We start from the raw sequence: 15,263 nt of genomic DNA, 5'->3' as shown, positions 1-15,263 counted from the left end.
ACTTTCACATTTTGACAGTTCCTTTGAGGTGAGGGAGTCTTAAGACAGTGCCAAGCTTCTTTGAAAAAGCAATGTGTGAAGAAGTCCAAACATTTCGGCTAAACAGTGCTGTGGGTAGCTGTTGCCTAGGTAACACACACACACACCAACACACACCAGGCACAAATAAAGAGCAAAACCCTCCCAGCAAAACTTGCTAATTATTCCTTTTCGGTTATAACCAAGTCCTACATTCATCTGCTTGAAATAAGATGAATGGTGTCTTTCTGGGCTGGCTTCCTGCCCCTGGACCCACAGAGTGGAATTGTTGCTGAAAAGATACTTGATTTAGGCTTGACAACACCTGATTTAAGCTTCAGCATAATGTGTACGACTGTTTTCCAGACAATAAACACACACACACAACATACCAGATTTTATCCATTGTGCTTGCATTAGCTCTGATCCAGCATCAACAGCATAATATGTCATCCTTATGTATAATGGATGCAGGTAATCATCTGGTCAAGGAAAGGATATCACTTTTTTAAAGGATATACAACTTCTTTAAAAATGTGCAGTAGGAGTGCTCCAGCACTGTATCTGCGGGGGGGGGGGGGCGGATAGTCACACTCGGCAAGAAAATTACTGTATTTTTCTGTGTATAAGACTAGGGTGTGTGTTTTTTACCACAAAATTAGGTTTAAAAGTGGCGCTCATCTTTTACATGGGTAGTGCTGAGGGGTGTTTTCTTAATTTGGAGTCCCCCAAAATAGGGGGCGTCTTATACACAGAAAAATACAGTAAATACAGTCATACCTCGGATTGCGAACGTGATCTGTACGGAAGGCATGTTCGCAACCCACAGCGCCGCGTCTGTGCACGTGACGTCATTTTGTGTTGCTGTGCATGCGCGAGCGCTGAAACCTGGAAGTAACCCGTTCCAGTACTACAGGGTTCGGCCTGGTCTGTAACCCGAAAACGCACAGCCCACAGCGTTCGCAACCTGAAGTATGACCGTAGACAAATAAAATCCAGTAAAATATATCCACTCCATTCTTCAGCTTGGCTATGACAAACTGTCAATTGGCTTCTCCATTTCCGGAGCACTCTCTTAATAGCCACTCCACTTGGTCATTAAACATTAGTGTAAATTCTGAAAGTGCCTCAAAGTGCTTAATTTGCTGTTTTATGCCCATCCCCTTTTTTCAAATGCACCCTATAGGCAGGGACTGTATTGTTTTTTAATCTTTCTGAAGTGTCTAAAAATCTTTATAGGCAGCAGCAGTAGCAGTGCTCCTGAAACTAAAGAGCAAATGGTCAGGTGAGGGAATCTTAGACAGTGCCAACCTTTTTTGAAAAAGCAATGTGTGAAGAAGTCCAAACATTCCTTTTTAAAGTAGCACAGGATGAGCACTCCACTATGGTGGCAATGGAACCCAAAGAGCACACAGCCACCCAATATAAAGTTCACAAAACAGGCATTTGTGTAATGCGTCATGAGTGATGTCACAGGCACAAGTTGTCTGTGATACACAACTGCATACTACAAGGACATCCCAGGAGCAATGTGTGTGCTAACAGAAGGATGATTTGTGTTCCGCCAGTAATGTGACATAGCAGTTCTGAGTGTTGGGCTGAGAGATATCCCTGCAACCCAACCTTGAGGAAGTCATGGGCACAACAGCTGAATAGCAAATGTGCATAAAGGGATCATCTGAAAAAGACCCTAAGATCCTGTTCTTTTGGCACTGTGTTATCCCTCTTTTTTATTTTGGCTGTTAATTGCCAGAGTACTATTAAATTGGATTGTGTGTGCTGTAGAAACAGAGTCTCAACAAGCATGCATGTAGCTATACCCATTTTTCTAAAAAGGCTACTGGAGCTTTGAATACTGCAGCAGCTGAGATTATTTTAACAGTTTGAGGAACCACTTGAAATTTTATTTCCTTACTGTTTATTGTTTCAGCAAATGAGCTGCATTGCCTAGGAATTTTTGTCAGCTGGAAAGACTTGTTGAGTGTAGCAACTTGCCACTGCCATGTGCCCCCTAATTTTTGTTTAGTTTACATATAATCCATACCCTACTTTTCCGCCTTACTAAATACCAGCACCAGCTACATCTTAGGACCATCCTTGAGGAAGGGTGGTGGGTTTGCGATATGAGAAAGAGGCATATTTAGAAATAAGCATTTTCGGTCATGTGCTTCCTTCCTCCCTTTCTGTGGAAGAAGCCTGCTCAGGCTCGTTTGTTACATAATATATGCTTAAAATTGTCCTCTCTGATTATTTTCAATGCTCATCTTAAGAGTGGTCACCATGAAAATAGGTTAGTAACCTAACAGAGAGTGAAGAAGTGCAGACGCCAAATGCCATGTAATACGTAAGCCCAAAGGAAGCACATACCCTCTTCAGCTTTGCAACACAAGCACGCTTACATCAAACATAATTCCTGCTCATGTACATGAATCTATACGTGTGCATGCTTGCACAATTTACCAATTTGAGAGAAAGGACTTTGTGTTGTTCCAAAAACTCCTGAGAGAGAGTGTTTGCAGTGTCCCAAAGAATCAAGTAAAGGTCAACCATGTACATACTTCCCATTGAAATCAAAAGCATTTTCGGTGCCACCGAGTTCTAGACACTGCAGGGCTTTGGGGTCTCTCCCACAGAATCAAATCCTGATTGTAAACATCTCACAACAACCGTCCATTGTCCTAAAGTTCTCCTAGAAAGCAGATCTCCTTATCTCTAGTTTATGCTGGAATCCTTCTGCTGGTAATATGGCACAGAACATGGGAACCTTGGCTTGGACACTCTTCCTATATTTATATAACAAGTTTTCATTTTCTATTAAACTGTTGGTTTGTTTTTGTTAAAAAAAAAGTTGTTGCAGAACTAGTTGGACATAAATGTCCCAAGTCCCTCCCAACATTCTTTCCTACATAGAAAACTGGAAGTCCAGCCAAGGATCAACATTCCTGGCTACAGGATAGTGCTGATGGTCTCTTTAGGGACCCTTGTGCTAGGCAGGGATTTCAGATATTCCAGGTGCTTCTTTGTGTCCTCTTGGTTGTGCCGAACATAGTACACCACATAGCTGATGACTAAAGTAAACCAGCTGAACATGGTAACAAACATGGCGACATCCGTGGTTTTCTGGTGCATGTTGCAAAAGTTGATGCCCGAATCGAGGATATGGAGCAGTGGTTTCCCAGCATACTCCTCTTGCACAGATGTCTGGCAGGTGATCTCGTTGACTGAATCGGGGTCTAGTTTCACTTCCCACAAGACTTCCTGCAGAGTACATTCACAGTGCCAGGGGTTATTGGACAGGCGGATCATGGCATTTAAGTTGACCAGGGCTTCCTTTGGGATCCTCTGGATGTGGTTGCCAGAGAGGTCAAGCAGCCGCAGGCCATCGGCAACCCCTTTGAACGCTGCAGAATCAATCTTCTCAATGGCATTTTTGGAGAGGTCTATCTCCTGCAAGTGGGCGAGGTGCCTGAATGTGCTATTAGGGACAGAGGTGATCTTATTGGCATCCAGTTTCAAAAACATGGTGTCCTTGGGAATATCTTTTGGAATTTCATCTAGGTTGCTAGCACTGCACAGAACAGCTGTGGCCCCCGAGTAGTTGGTGCACTGGCACTGGTCTGGGCAGGAGGTACAACAACCGGAAGGGGCGCAGAAGAGGAGGCAGAAGAGGGCTTGAGACCAGAACAACAGCGCAGGCCGAGATGCTTCAGCTGCTAGAAACATGCTGGTCATCCAGTCAGGAGTGTGCAGTCCTGCATGGCTGCAAAGGCAAAGCAAGGCTCTCTCAAAATCTTTTGAACTAGGAATTCCTACCGTCACACACCAGCCCCCAGCTATCTGTAGAGACATATGTCCGGCCCAGCCATCTGCTCCTCATTCATTTCTCTTGTCTTCCAGAGGTGGGTAAGCAACCCAAATCAGTGCCGGATTAAACCCTGTGGAGGCCCCTAGGCAGTCGAAATCTCGGGGGGGGGGGGAGGCCCTCACTTTGAACTAAGAAAGCTTGGTTGTAATTTTCTTTCAACATCAAATCAATATTATTTTGACCCATTGTTGTAGGGCCCATAAGATGGTGCTTACTCTGCCTATTTGGTAATCTGGCACTGATCACCACAGGGAAGACAATATGAATAGGTTTTTCTAGGATTCGTGATTCTCCGGTTCAGTCTAAGACAGCCGACCAAGCACCTGCTGTCCTACAAAGTTTGAGGACATGTTACAAATGCATGTTACGAAGGCCTGACAGCCAGCCAGCCTTCCTTCCTTCACTGGAACTGTAGCCTTTTTAGCCTCCTTCAGAACCATGGACATGGGCGGGGGACACACAAACAAATGACGGCAGAAGTTAGCCCATATGGCCTTGGCAAATACATGCTCCCAAAGCCACATTGGCTGAGATTAGTACAAACACAGGTCTGGCACCAACAGTGGAAGCAGGAGGCAGGGGTGCTTAACTGGTTTTGGATCATAGCTGAAGAGGACTTTAAAGATAATCTAGATATTGGTGTTCTTCCATTTAGAAAGGGCAGGGGACATGTGAATAAATCCTGTTTTACATTTGAATTACATTTTACTGGCTACAATGCAATGTGTTCTGACATTTGTATTGCACCGTCCATTGTAATGTTTTTTTATGTGAGGAATTTTCTGTGTGGCAGTTAGTTTAACTGTCGCTCGGGGCCTTAACTGACACCTATGAAGAAAGGTTGGTATTAGAATTCCCAGTATGCAAATAAAGGATTGAATGCACATGTTGATTGGGGGGTGCAGGTTTAGAACTTTCAGTTAAACAGTGTGATTGGCTGGGACTGGAATGGAAGGGCCAGAAGAAGCGCATATAAGGTCGGCTGCTGGTCAGTGGTTAGTTAGTTGGCCGGAGATGGCTGGAGGTGCATGGTGTCTGTGAAGTCAGCCAAAAGGAAGAGACAAAACCAGAGGAAGAGGATGGATAAGAGGAAGGAAGACCTGAGAGGCAGGTAGAGCGGCTTGGTGGCTGAAGGACAGTGGAAGCATTTGGCTTAGGGTGAATAGAAAAGGGGAGAACCTGCCGGCAGCACTGAAGGAAGAAGGAAGAAGCAGCTTGAAATGCTGGACTCTGGTGAGTGGCAGGAGTAGTGAGGGAAGATTCTGACGGCAGTACAGCAAGACAAACCAGTACTTACACAGGTCAGAAAAAAGGATTGGGAAAAGTCCTCCACTACAGTGTTGGTGGGGATTAACTTGGGTGGAGAGAACAGAAGGGCAATTTGGCAAAAGATTTTTATAGGGAAGCAGTTACTTCCTTAAAGCTGTCTTCGCTTAACATTATAGTTGGATATAAGCTGTTGATATTTAAACTGACAGTAACAACAAAGCGTATACTACAGCACTATTTTAAAGTAACCAGCTAAACTTGTGCACCTTATAATCTTCTAGGTCATAAAGGTAAAGTACCTTCGTTAAATGTAATATCTGTATATTACTAGCTTTGTACCTTGCCTATCCCCCAACCTCACTGGGTTACTGGTAAGTTAAGGGTTCAGACAAAGTAAGCGAGACTGAATGAGCAACAATGGAATGAGAGATGGGTTTTGTTATTATAGATTAAGTAAGGAAATGCCCTGCCCTCCTTTCCTCCACAGGTGGCAAGAAGGAAATGGGCCTTCTCCCCTGTTATCAGAGAGGTATTAACAACAGGATGCTTCTGCCACATCCATTTAACCAAAGGTTTTCCCAGTAATTAACGCTAGATTCTACAATCATGTATTTTTCTGATATTTGTATTTTTCAGAATAGTTTTAATGTATGCAGGAGCAACCAGCGCTGTGGTGCCAGTCGCCCAGCAGCAACACTGCCAAGTGTGGCGGTAGGGGGGCAGTGTTTCAACCTTACCACTGTCTTGTCCCATTCAGGTAAGTGACAGCATCACCCCACCCATTCCTGAACATATTTTACATTGTGAACTGCTTTGAGATTTTCTTAATAATAGTAAGCGATATAAAAGTACTTTAAAATACATTAAAATAAATAAAATGTGTACCCTCTGCAGAGGGAAAAGCAGCTGTGGAGGGCAATGTGGAGTGGAGAAGTGATGAGTCTGAAAGGGGTTAGGCACTCCCTTAACCCCTACCACACCTCTGCTTTAAAAAGCGTACCCTTCAGAAGTATTTTTTCCTCAATGAAACCAGGTCTATCGGGTTCGCCACATGCATTTGTACATAACACTCAAATATTTATTTGAATCATGTTCAGAATATATTACCAACTTCGTATGGCTGTTGATAAAATGACCCCAATTTTAAAAAAATCAAGACACTGAAAACTGCATAACCGATGGCCATTATTGTTGCTGTTGCCTTTATCAATCCATGCCTCAACCTATGCTACTCATAGCCCATTCTACACCACAAATTTGTATCAGTTTTATACAAGCTTGACTATGATGGATGGGAACCGTAGTCTGGGGAAGGGTACTTACAATTCTATGACATCTCTAAACCTTCACTCATAGAACTACAATCCCCAGAGTTCCCTGAGGAAAGGAAATGACTAGGACTGCTACACTACAGCTTAAGTCTGTAGTATAAATATGCCCTGCTAGTGGCCAGCTGGGATCTAGAAAATTGAAGTTATTTTGCATTTGAACATCAGGGCATTATAGGGTGTTGATGACCAGCTGTATGTATCCTGTTATGGATCTCAGTCTTTGACTGTAGTGATGATGACGATGGTGATGATGATAGAGGAGAAATCCCCTCTATCTCCGGGAGAATCCCGCTGCTCCCCCCCCCCCCTTGTCCTACCTAGAACCGTTTTCAGCGGCGGCGTTCCTTTCCCTTTAATAGATGCGTCGTCGAGGGAATTCTGACAGGCGCAGCTTTTCCAAGCTGGGCAAGCGCCGTGACATGACAAGAGGCATCTGCTGCTTTCCCCACAACTATTAAAGGTACATGAGTCATAACGCCCAGAGGTTTGGCCATCTCTGCTGTAAGCCCAGCAGGGAAAGAGGCTGATCTCGCCTTTCCCTCCAGGCGATGTGAATATGACACTAAAGATCTCGCTGCAGCATCCGCCCACACGGCGCTTCTCAGACTTCCGAGCACGATGCCCGCAGTGCAAAAGCAGCTCGGATCTCGGAATCCCGCTTTGCAGGGCTCCGAGAGCCTCGCCAACAGTGCTTTAACTTAGATCGCTATGGATCCCATCCATCCTGCAGTTCTGTCCCCGTTAAAATTACAGGCTGGCCCTCCCCGGCGCACCCCTCCCTCCCTTCCCCAACCTGAGGATGGCGTGCAGGCGCGTTACCTGAGCTGAGGTCACTGGAGCCCACCGGACGCGACTGTGCCAAGTTTCTCCCGCGCCACCAGCGCAGCGCCGCTCTCCTGGCCACGCCCTTAGTCGAGGGGGCGGGCGCAGCCCGAGGCGGCGGCGGCACCGCGGCGAGGACTTGCAGCCCGCTTGCGCGCAGGACTTGTTGCTGCCATCCTCTCGCCTTCCTCCCAGTCGCACACAAAGCCGTTCATGGGGGCTGCCGGCTGTAATTGGATAGCGCCTGCTTGTCACCGACAGCCTGGAGGGGGGCATCCTTGGATTTTTTAAAGGGGCAGCTGCCGCTCAGGCAGAAGGGAGGCTCGCCTTGCCTCGCGCTCACAGCCATATTGCGCTTTTACGCATTTGGAAAGCAGATCCGGGGAGGCCAGAGAAAGCCGCCAGTCCTTGTTGCGTCTGCTGTCGAGCCGCCGGCTTGGGTCTCGCTCCGAACGCCGCTTTTATTAGCTACTAAAATGCCATCTGTGAAGTTGCATTTCAGTCCTCGTGTTGAGAAACAGTGGCATGGGATGGGGATCTCGCGTCTGCGCGCACGTGGCACATGCATACCCGGCATGTGTTTGCAGGCGCGCCTCCCGACACCAGGGAAAGGTCCACGACAAACGCCGTAGGGCGTGAGCCCCGTTTGTCTGGCCCAAATACTTAAAAGGCCGTACAGTAATTTATAGGCACTTACTACCATTCTACGTAATAGAACTTTGGTTGCAAGTCCGCGGCGGGAAGGGATCCACACACGTGTATTCGGATGTGTAGGGAATTTTGAGAGAGGGGAAAACCTTTATGGAAACTGTCTGGGGCCTGAGGCCTGGAAGGACTTCTCATTCTGTCTACTACAATTAAGCCTTTTTAGATGGGCTGAGAGATGTCAGTGTGGTCAGTAGGCTCCTGTTCATAGGTCCTTTGCTGTATAGCTGCCACATTACACAATATTTCGGGATCTCACTTAAAAATATGCAGTGTGTAGTATAGCAGGAGACCAGTTGTCATTTTCAAAACTTCAAAACTGCACTATTTGAAAGCTGTATATTTGATTCAGTATCAAAATTGTATTTGTATACTGCTTTTGTTTGTCCATTTTCAACACTGCAACACTACCGAACTATTCACTGGTCACAGGTGTTAAAATGTTGTTGCCTAAAATCTACAAGGGAGGAGAGCACATTGGCACTCTGGCCGTACTTTGAGCTTCCCATAGGCAACTTGTTGGCTTTAGTGAGGCCAGGATGTTGTATTAGATAGGCCTTCAGAGTGCTTTTTGCAAGTCTCCTTATGTTCACACAAACTCAAACTCATCTCATAGCATAGGTGTAACCAGGATTTGGGGGGGGGGGCAGAACACCCACTTGTCTTGTTCCAGAACTGAGCTACCTGTGACACAATTGGTCAGTTCATAAAAGCCATGCGTATCACCACTAGAATGCACCACATCATCATCCAAGTGACCTCAGCAAGCATTTCAATTTCAAATATTCTGATTAAAATAACTAAAAATAGAAATAATTTTTAAACTTGATTTAGGGGGGCAGCTGCGCCCCTCCCCCAGCTACGCACATGTCTCATGGACTCAATTTTAAATTGGGCCTTTGAAGCCTGGATAGTCTAAGGGGCAAAAAATGAGTGCAATCAAAGGTGTAATTTTAGGCTGAATGCACTTACCCATTCCTGTGCACAAGTGTTTCTGCTGTAGAGTGACCTCTTCTCCCAACTGCCGCCTTAAAGGACATGCATACATAAGCTCCAAACTGAATCCTGATGGTTTTTCAAGCACCTGTTTGTCTTGTAGCTTTCAACCACTTGGTTTATTTCAAATTTGTTTACAACTTTAAAGTTGGTAAGCACTTTACTATTAAAAAAGCACTTTAAGATGGGAGGAATGGCTTTGTTATTTGCATGAGCCAGTCAGTAGTGATAAATCAGCATGTGCAAATAAGGCTTTTATTGAAAACCAAAACAGGATTACTCTGAGCTTGATGTGGGGTATACTATGGAGGGGGCATGCACAGTAGGTTATCTGAATCCTCCAGATAGTGGTCTCACTGCTAAAATTATATCATTTGGTCACAACATATTCACGTTTCATATTCTCTGGGACCAGCCCATCAATACAATTCTATTAAAAACATGTCTTTAAGTTCTCTTTCATGAACCTTCCCAGATTTGTCTCAGGCTTTTAGAATATTTCTACATAAAACAAGAAATCTGCAAATGAATGGGAGATCAAACTACTTTGCTACAGATTAACAGAGAGAGTAAAGCTATTGAGGAAAAACTAGCTGCAGTCTTGGACAGTGTATTATACAATCTTTCCACCTATAAATAAAAAGTGGCGGCATTAATGGAATCTCTGGCATGGATATATCAACACTTGGCGAAAGCACAGCTTTTTATTAAGCAGCAGCAGACCAATGTGAGGCATAAGCATAGAATCCATTAACATTAGCACCATTGGACTAACATGAAATATCAAGATGGCCCAATATTAAGGTGAGTATGAGGAAGAATGTGAAGTAGGAGCACTACAGTCCAGAGAAAACTCAGAAGCAAAAACATTTCAGTAATGGCATTTGAAGCAGTTTCTTCTAATTAATTTTACACATAATGGATTAGTGGTATCTTACAAAGAAGGATTAGACCAGCACCATTTGGAATTGTGAAAATGCTCATGGGAATACCCTTTGTAAAATGTTGTTTCTGTGTAATGAGTACTTGTGAGCAGGGACCATCTAGTCACTTATGCATTGCCAAAAGAGAGGGCAAACAAAAAGGATTTGTCTGTGCAAATTACCTCCCTCCATTGAAACAAATGAGGTTTGTAGTGTTGTTGAAAAAGCATTCAGAGTGTATCAAAACACTAGTGGAACAGATTACTGGGAATTAGTAACTCTGGCCATAGTTCACTGTGTAGTAATGTTTCAAGTAACTTTTACATGATTTAAATTACACAAATGGAAATTTATTGAATGCATAACACAAGATAAGCTTATGATATTTGGGGAACATTTTCCTTTTTTTACCTGAGGCTAAATCCAGAGTTTACTATTACAGCAAGAAATTGTTACTAATATTAATTACCATGCTGTGGCATAGATTGTGGTCACATTCTTTCAGTAACTCTTCAAGCTAAGGTTGCATATTTCAAAACGTGACAATCCAAACACAAAAGTTCCAACATAGGTTGCCATATGTCCGGATTGTCCCAGACATTTCAGTGCTTTCCGCCCAGTTTCCGACTACCATATTCTGGAATTCCGGACGTATGACAACCCTACTTCAAGCAAACTAATTTAGGCTTTGAACTCAAATAAATTGACTTTACGTTGAACTCACACTGACTTCATTTGCACCAGTCTTTTAGATCTGGGGTAGTCATCATGGTGCCATCTTGTTGGACTACAGTTCTCATTGTTCCTGACTACTGGCCATACTGGCTAAGGCTGGTGGGACCTGGAGTCTGGCAACTTCTAGGGGGCACCACATTCATTAAACCTTACTAGGTAAGGCCCAACAGCTTCTAGCATGAAAAACATAGAAATGGTAAGTTGCTGCAGTTTTGTACGTTATTGTTTTTAAAGCTGAGAGCCTGGGCCTCTCGAAGCACAGTCAATTTGCCCCATAAATAAGGCAGAATAAGACTGAATATATGGAGCACTAAAAAGAGGGGTGTATTAAATGCAAGAGAACTGTAAGCAATGCAGACAAAGCTGTGTGCATCCAAATGGCAGTACAGGATCCATCAAAGAAAACATGGAGCTTTGTGCCTTTTTAGCACCCTGGCTAAAGGCCTATACTTAGAGGTAAGTTTTATTTTAGTGGCTATTAGCTAAAGCAGAAACAGTTATGTTCAGAGATGATGCATCTGATTGCCAGATGCTGGAACCAAATATCTGGGAAGCTATCTTCATCTTGCACTTTTTATTGGAAATCAAATGTTGGATTATTTGGACCTTGGTCTGATCCAGGTAGGGCATTTTATATTCTTATGGATGACTGTGACAGGAGCAAAGAGAGCATGGAGAAAAGTAATTTGATTCAAAGACTGCACTCAGATTCACCACAAGAATCAACACACTATCAGCTAGATGGCAAAACGGTGAGCACAGAATCAGAAAAGGGGAACACGGTTAAGAACATTCAAATGATGTGGGTGCCTTGAATGAACTAACTCAATTATAATTATGTCAACATCTGATGCAATTTAGCTATCAGCCTACTTGCAAATTGAGAAGACAATTAGTTTTATGTTGCAGTAGAACAGGGGTGAGGAAACTTATTTAAGCCCAAGAGGCAGATCTGAATTTGGCCAGCCTTTTAGGGGCCACATTCCTGTGGTGGATGGGGCAAAATAAAAGCTACCAAAAAGGAAACACATGTACAATATCTCCATTCCCTACCATTGTCAGAAACACACATGTATCAGACATGAAGGCATACGGTTCTCACTCACTTCCCTCCCTCAACACTCTCTTATCCACCCTCACTCTATTGCTGCGGTGGGTGGAAATGCTGCCTTTTACTTTTAAGCACACAATTTATCTCTATGCACTGTGGAACTTAGCACTAAAATTGGAGATAAGCCCTTAAGGAGCAGGCAGAGGGATCTCTTATCTCCATAAAATGACATGGGGTGATTGGCAGGTGGGCAGGGCTCACTGATACAGGCTTGGTGGGCTGGATTGTGGGATATGGTGGGCTATATTTGCCCCAAGGTTCAGAGATTTCCCATTACTGCAGTGAAAGCTCCTGTAGTTTCAACTGAAAAGAGCCTGGAGACTTTATAAAACTTTACCCTGCAGGGTCTAGGATCAACAGTGTAGAAAGCCCATGTGATGTCATGGTTAGTGTGTTGGACTAGGACCTGGGAGACCAAGGTTCAAATCCCCACTCGGCCATGAAGCTTACTGGGTGACCTTGGACCAGTCACTGTCTCTCCACATAACCTACTTCACAGAAAAGTGACCTTGGACCAGTCACTGTCTCTCCACATATAATAATAATTTATTATTTATACCCCACCCATCTGGCTGGGCTTCCCCTCACATAGCCTACCTCACAGAAAAGGAGAGGGAACAGCCATTTGCACCAACTTAAGCTCCTTGAAGGAAAAGGTGGTATACAAATGTAATAAATAATAAACAGTAAGAAGCATTGTGCAGAGGTTCCTTCTGCCTTGGCATATCTCCACAGCAAAGAACGGATTTGGTTACACCTTTAAAAGAACCCAGTGTCAGAATGAATTTCCAACCTCAACTTGGCCAGAACTGCATTGATGAAAGCAAAGCAATAGGTAGCAGTGGAAGAGCCGTCTTCTCTTAACCTTGGCAACCACTAATGCCTGGTTCAGAGATGCTTCTTCAGCTCAGTATGCCAAAGACTTGTCACGGAACAACATCAGACTTGTGAATTGATCTACTGAAAGCTGATGGCCTGCTTGCGACAAATTCCTAGCTCCAGAGTCTTTGGGAAATGGCTTGTATGCTGGACACAGGACTAATTTTTCCAAAGGCAGCATTGATGAGAGGACATGCATTTTGAAGGCAGTGCAGCTGGCCTCTTTCCATTACCGTTAGAGCAGTGATCACAACCAGAATCAGGCCCCACTGCACTGCCTACTTTGCAGATTTAGAACGCCATCCTGGGCGCTAGGATTATCTGTATGGGTTACAAGATACATTGTTAGCCAATGGAACAGCTGAAAAGGAAATCCAGTGCCCCAGCAGCCCTGCTCCAGGAAGAACAACAAAAGAATGCTCTGCCCCTTTTCTTTCTAGGGGCAAATACTAACTGTTATGCAAGGGCCAAGGTTACATTGCTTTCTACGGTCGTTTTGTGAGGTTCAGCTGAAGTGTTATTCTGCACACAGGAAAAAGAAAACGCACAAAGAAAATCACCAGAGGGAAAGATGTCAGTCAGGTTTTGATGCATTTCTAAAGAGCTGAGAGAGAAATGAGAGGAAGACTAAGGGTGATGGTCCTGTGTCCTCAGTAGTATGCCCCCAGGAGGACACATGCTTTCTGCAGGAGTTCTTTGTGGTTCACATAAAGAGGGATTCTCTTATCCACAACCTGCCACCGGACGGTCGCCTCCAGATCACAGCCCTGGAGAAACTGCAGAAAAAACCCCCAAAAGGAATATAGGTTACTGTCAGCTTCCTATCAGCCTCTCACAAGCCACAGTCACAGTCCAAGTGATATGGATAGATTCTCTCAGAACCATCAATACATCTACTAACAGGGTCTACCGGGTATTAAAAGAACCTGTGGGAAATAGTCAAAACAGGCACTCTTGGGGCCTGCTCCACTTTTTTCTACTTTCTACTTTGTGCTATATATAGCACCGTGCTCTGTATCTGATTACACCAAGGTGTGCTGAATATTCCTGATTACAGCCCTCAGGAACTGCAATGCAATATTTTAATTACTGAGTAGTATTAGGTAATTATCTCTCTCACACACTCAGACGCATACATGCACACACAGAGAACCACCTCTCTAATACCTGCCCATTCATTTCTTCCAGTGATTTCTTTTTCTATGCCCTCAGCATCGTCTTTCTTAAGCTTCCCACATATTTTCACTTGGTACCATGCCCATTCTGATGCTTAAGATCCAAGGAGCTGCCCTTTCTCCCTCTTACACAGCAAGATTTCATGCCATGGTTTCTGCAAAACCTGGGGCTTTCATCCCACTACCTCTAGAGGAGAATTTTGTGGCATAAGGGTAATAAGGGTGCATTATGGCATGTACCGAATTCATACGCTTCATCTCCACATCATTATGCTCTTCAAAGTGCACACTAATGGCCACCGTTTCTATCCAGGCATTGTCTGTGTTCCTGGGGTCATCCACGTATCCTTTGTATACCTAGAAGTAGGTGAATGAAGGGTAGATGGAAAAAGAGAAGACATAATGTACGGACTCTTCCTAAAGTTGGTGATCATTATGTTCTAAAGATCTCTCCAAATGACTGAGGTGAAGAGTAGATATTAAAGTAGCTTTTCCAAGGGCATGGTGGCTTTGCTCCTTTATTAAAGAAAATACACCTCAACCAAAGTGCCCAAGGATGTAAGGTTAGTACCAGGCAGCAATTAGATTTCATCAGACTCCTAGAGCTACAACTACCAATTCAAGCTTACCACTTGTTTCCTCCATCTTTCTCTTCTGCACCATGTCTCTGTATCAGCTTTCCATACTGGGCCTTGTAGGAAGGAACCACTGTGTGGATCTCTGGTTAAGGGCTCATGGGAAAGCATGACAGAGTCTACTCTGCTTCAGCACCCCAGCCCACAGATGTGATCTAAGGCAGCAGTTGAAGAGTGTATGACCAGAGGAGTGTCCACAGGAAATTACAAAGTACTGGTGAATTGTCTGGAGCCTGAAACCTCCTCTTCATTTTTAAAACACTATTGATTTAAGACTATGTCATGTGCCCATTTGGTGCATCATGCCCCAAAGCCTAATGGAATGTAGTTCCCCACCATCTTCTCATACATTATTTTGGGAGTGGGGTGAAGGGGTTCACTGACAGTGCCCTTGTTTGTGTCAAGCCCCACTGGTGCTCAAAGTACCTCTGTACCCTGATTCAGCAATTTCTGAAATTGTGGCCAGAATTCCCGTCTTAGGATCCGCTTCAACTTCTGTGGCAAAGCTTCCCCTGGCTCTAAAGATCCCTGGAAGAAAAATCAAAACATTACTTGATGTAAGAAGCAGCTAAAGCTTTCCACATAGTATGTTCCAAGATACTAGGCCAAGAAAGCAGGAGTTTCTATCTGGTTTCCAGCTGGCAAACGTTTCTTGGAATTGCAGGAAAGTATGCCTTTCAAGTGAATGAGTATTACAGTCAAATCTTGGAAACTCAAACAAGAAAGCTAGAATGTCTGGCTTGAACTTTTAAGAACCAATCAGACAAAAGATACACCTAACACAACAATCAGTGGGAGC

General features: G+C 44.2%; 2 protein-coding genes and 1 long non-coding RNA gene across 6 annotated transcripts in view; 1 reads left to right on the top strand and 2 right to left on the bottom strand.

Annotated features, from left to right (window-relative positions):
* Nucleotides 1-402: 402 nt before the first annotated feature.
* Nucleotides 403-9,488, bottom strand: LRRC3 (leucine rich repeat containing 3). 3 transcript variants are annotated; one of them, XM_081007327.1, is made up of 2 exons: nt 7,303-9,488; nt 403-3,778 (listed from the first exon to the last, which is right to left on the bottom strand). In XM_081007327.1, the coding sequence occupies exon 2, from the start codon at nt 3,748-3,750 to the stop codon at nt 2,965-2,967; it is 786 nt and encodes a 261-aa protein (XP_080863453.1). In that variant the 5' UTR covers nt 3,751-3,778; nt 7,303-9,488; the 3' UTR covers nt 403-2,964. The 3 variants fall into 3 exon arrangements, with proteins under 3 accessions (XP_080863453.1, XP_080863454.1, XP_080863452.1); XM_081007328.1 differs by lacking the exon at nt 7,303-9,488 and adding an exon at nt 6,801-6,896; XM_081007326.1 differs by lacking the exon at nt 7,303-9,488 and adding an exon at nt 4,586-4,700.
* Nucleotides 4,800-9,667, top strand: LOC308478074. Of its 2 annotated transcripts, XR_013986845.1 has the most exons (4): nt 4,800-5,184; nt 5,789-5,909; nt 6,843-6,943; nt 9,482-9,667. It is a non-coding gene; the product is annotated as an uncharacterized lncRNA (long non-coding RNA). The 2 variants fall into 2 exon arrangements; XR_013986846.1 differs by lacking the exon at nt 9,482-9,667 and having other exon boundaries at nt 6,843-6,958.
* A 3,559-nt stretch (nt 9,668-13,226) lies between these two features.
* Nucleotides 13,227-15,263, bottom strand: part of TRPM2 (transient receptor potential cation channel subfamily M member 2) — a 38,323-nt gene continuing 36,286 nt past the window's right edge. Inside the window, exons 32-34 of the mRNA XM_081007265.1 lie at nt 14,891-14,992; nt 14,070-14,186; nt 13,227-13,430 (exon numbers count right to left, since the gene is read on the bottom strand). Of these exons, the coding sequence (XP_080863391.1) occupies nt 13,305-13,430; nt 14,070-14,186; nt 14,891-14,992 (345 nt within the window). The 3' untranslated portion in view covers nt 13,227-13,304. The remainder of the gene's footprint in view (nt 13,431-14,069; nt 14,187-14,890; nt 14,993-15,263) is intronic.

This window comes from Podarcis pityusensis, assembly GCF_964106645.2.
Source record: "Podarcis pityusensis genome assembly, chromosome: 5".
In the NCBI taxonomy this organism is placed as follows: Eukaryota; Metazoa; Chordata; class Lepidosauria; order Squamata; family Lacertidae; genus Podarcis; species Podarcis pityusensis.
The sequence above is the reverse complement of the archived record's forward strand: the minus strand, read 5'-3'. Positions and strand labels throughout refer to the sequence as shown.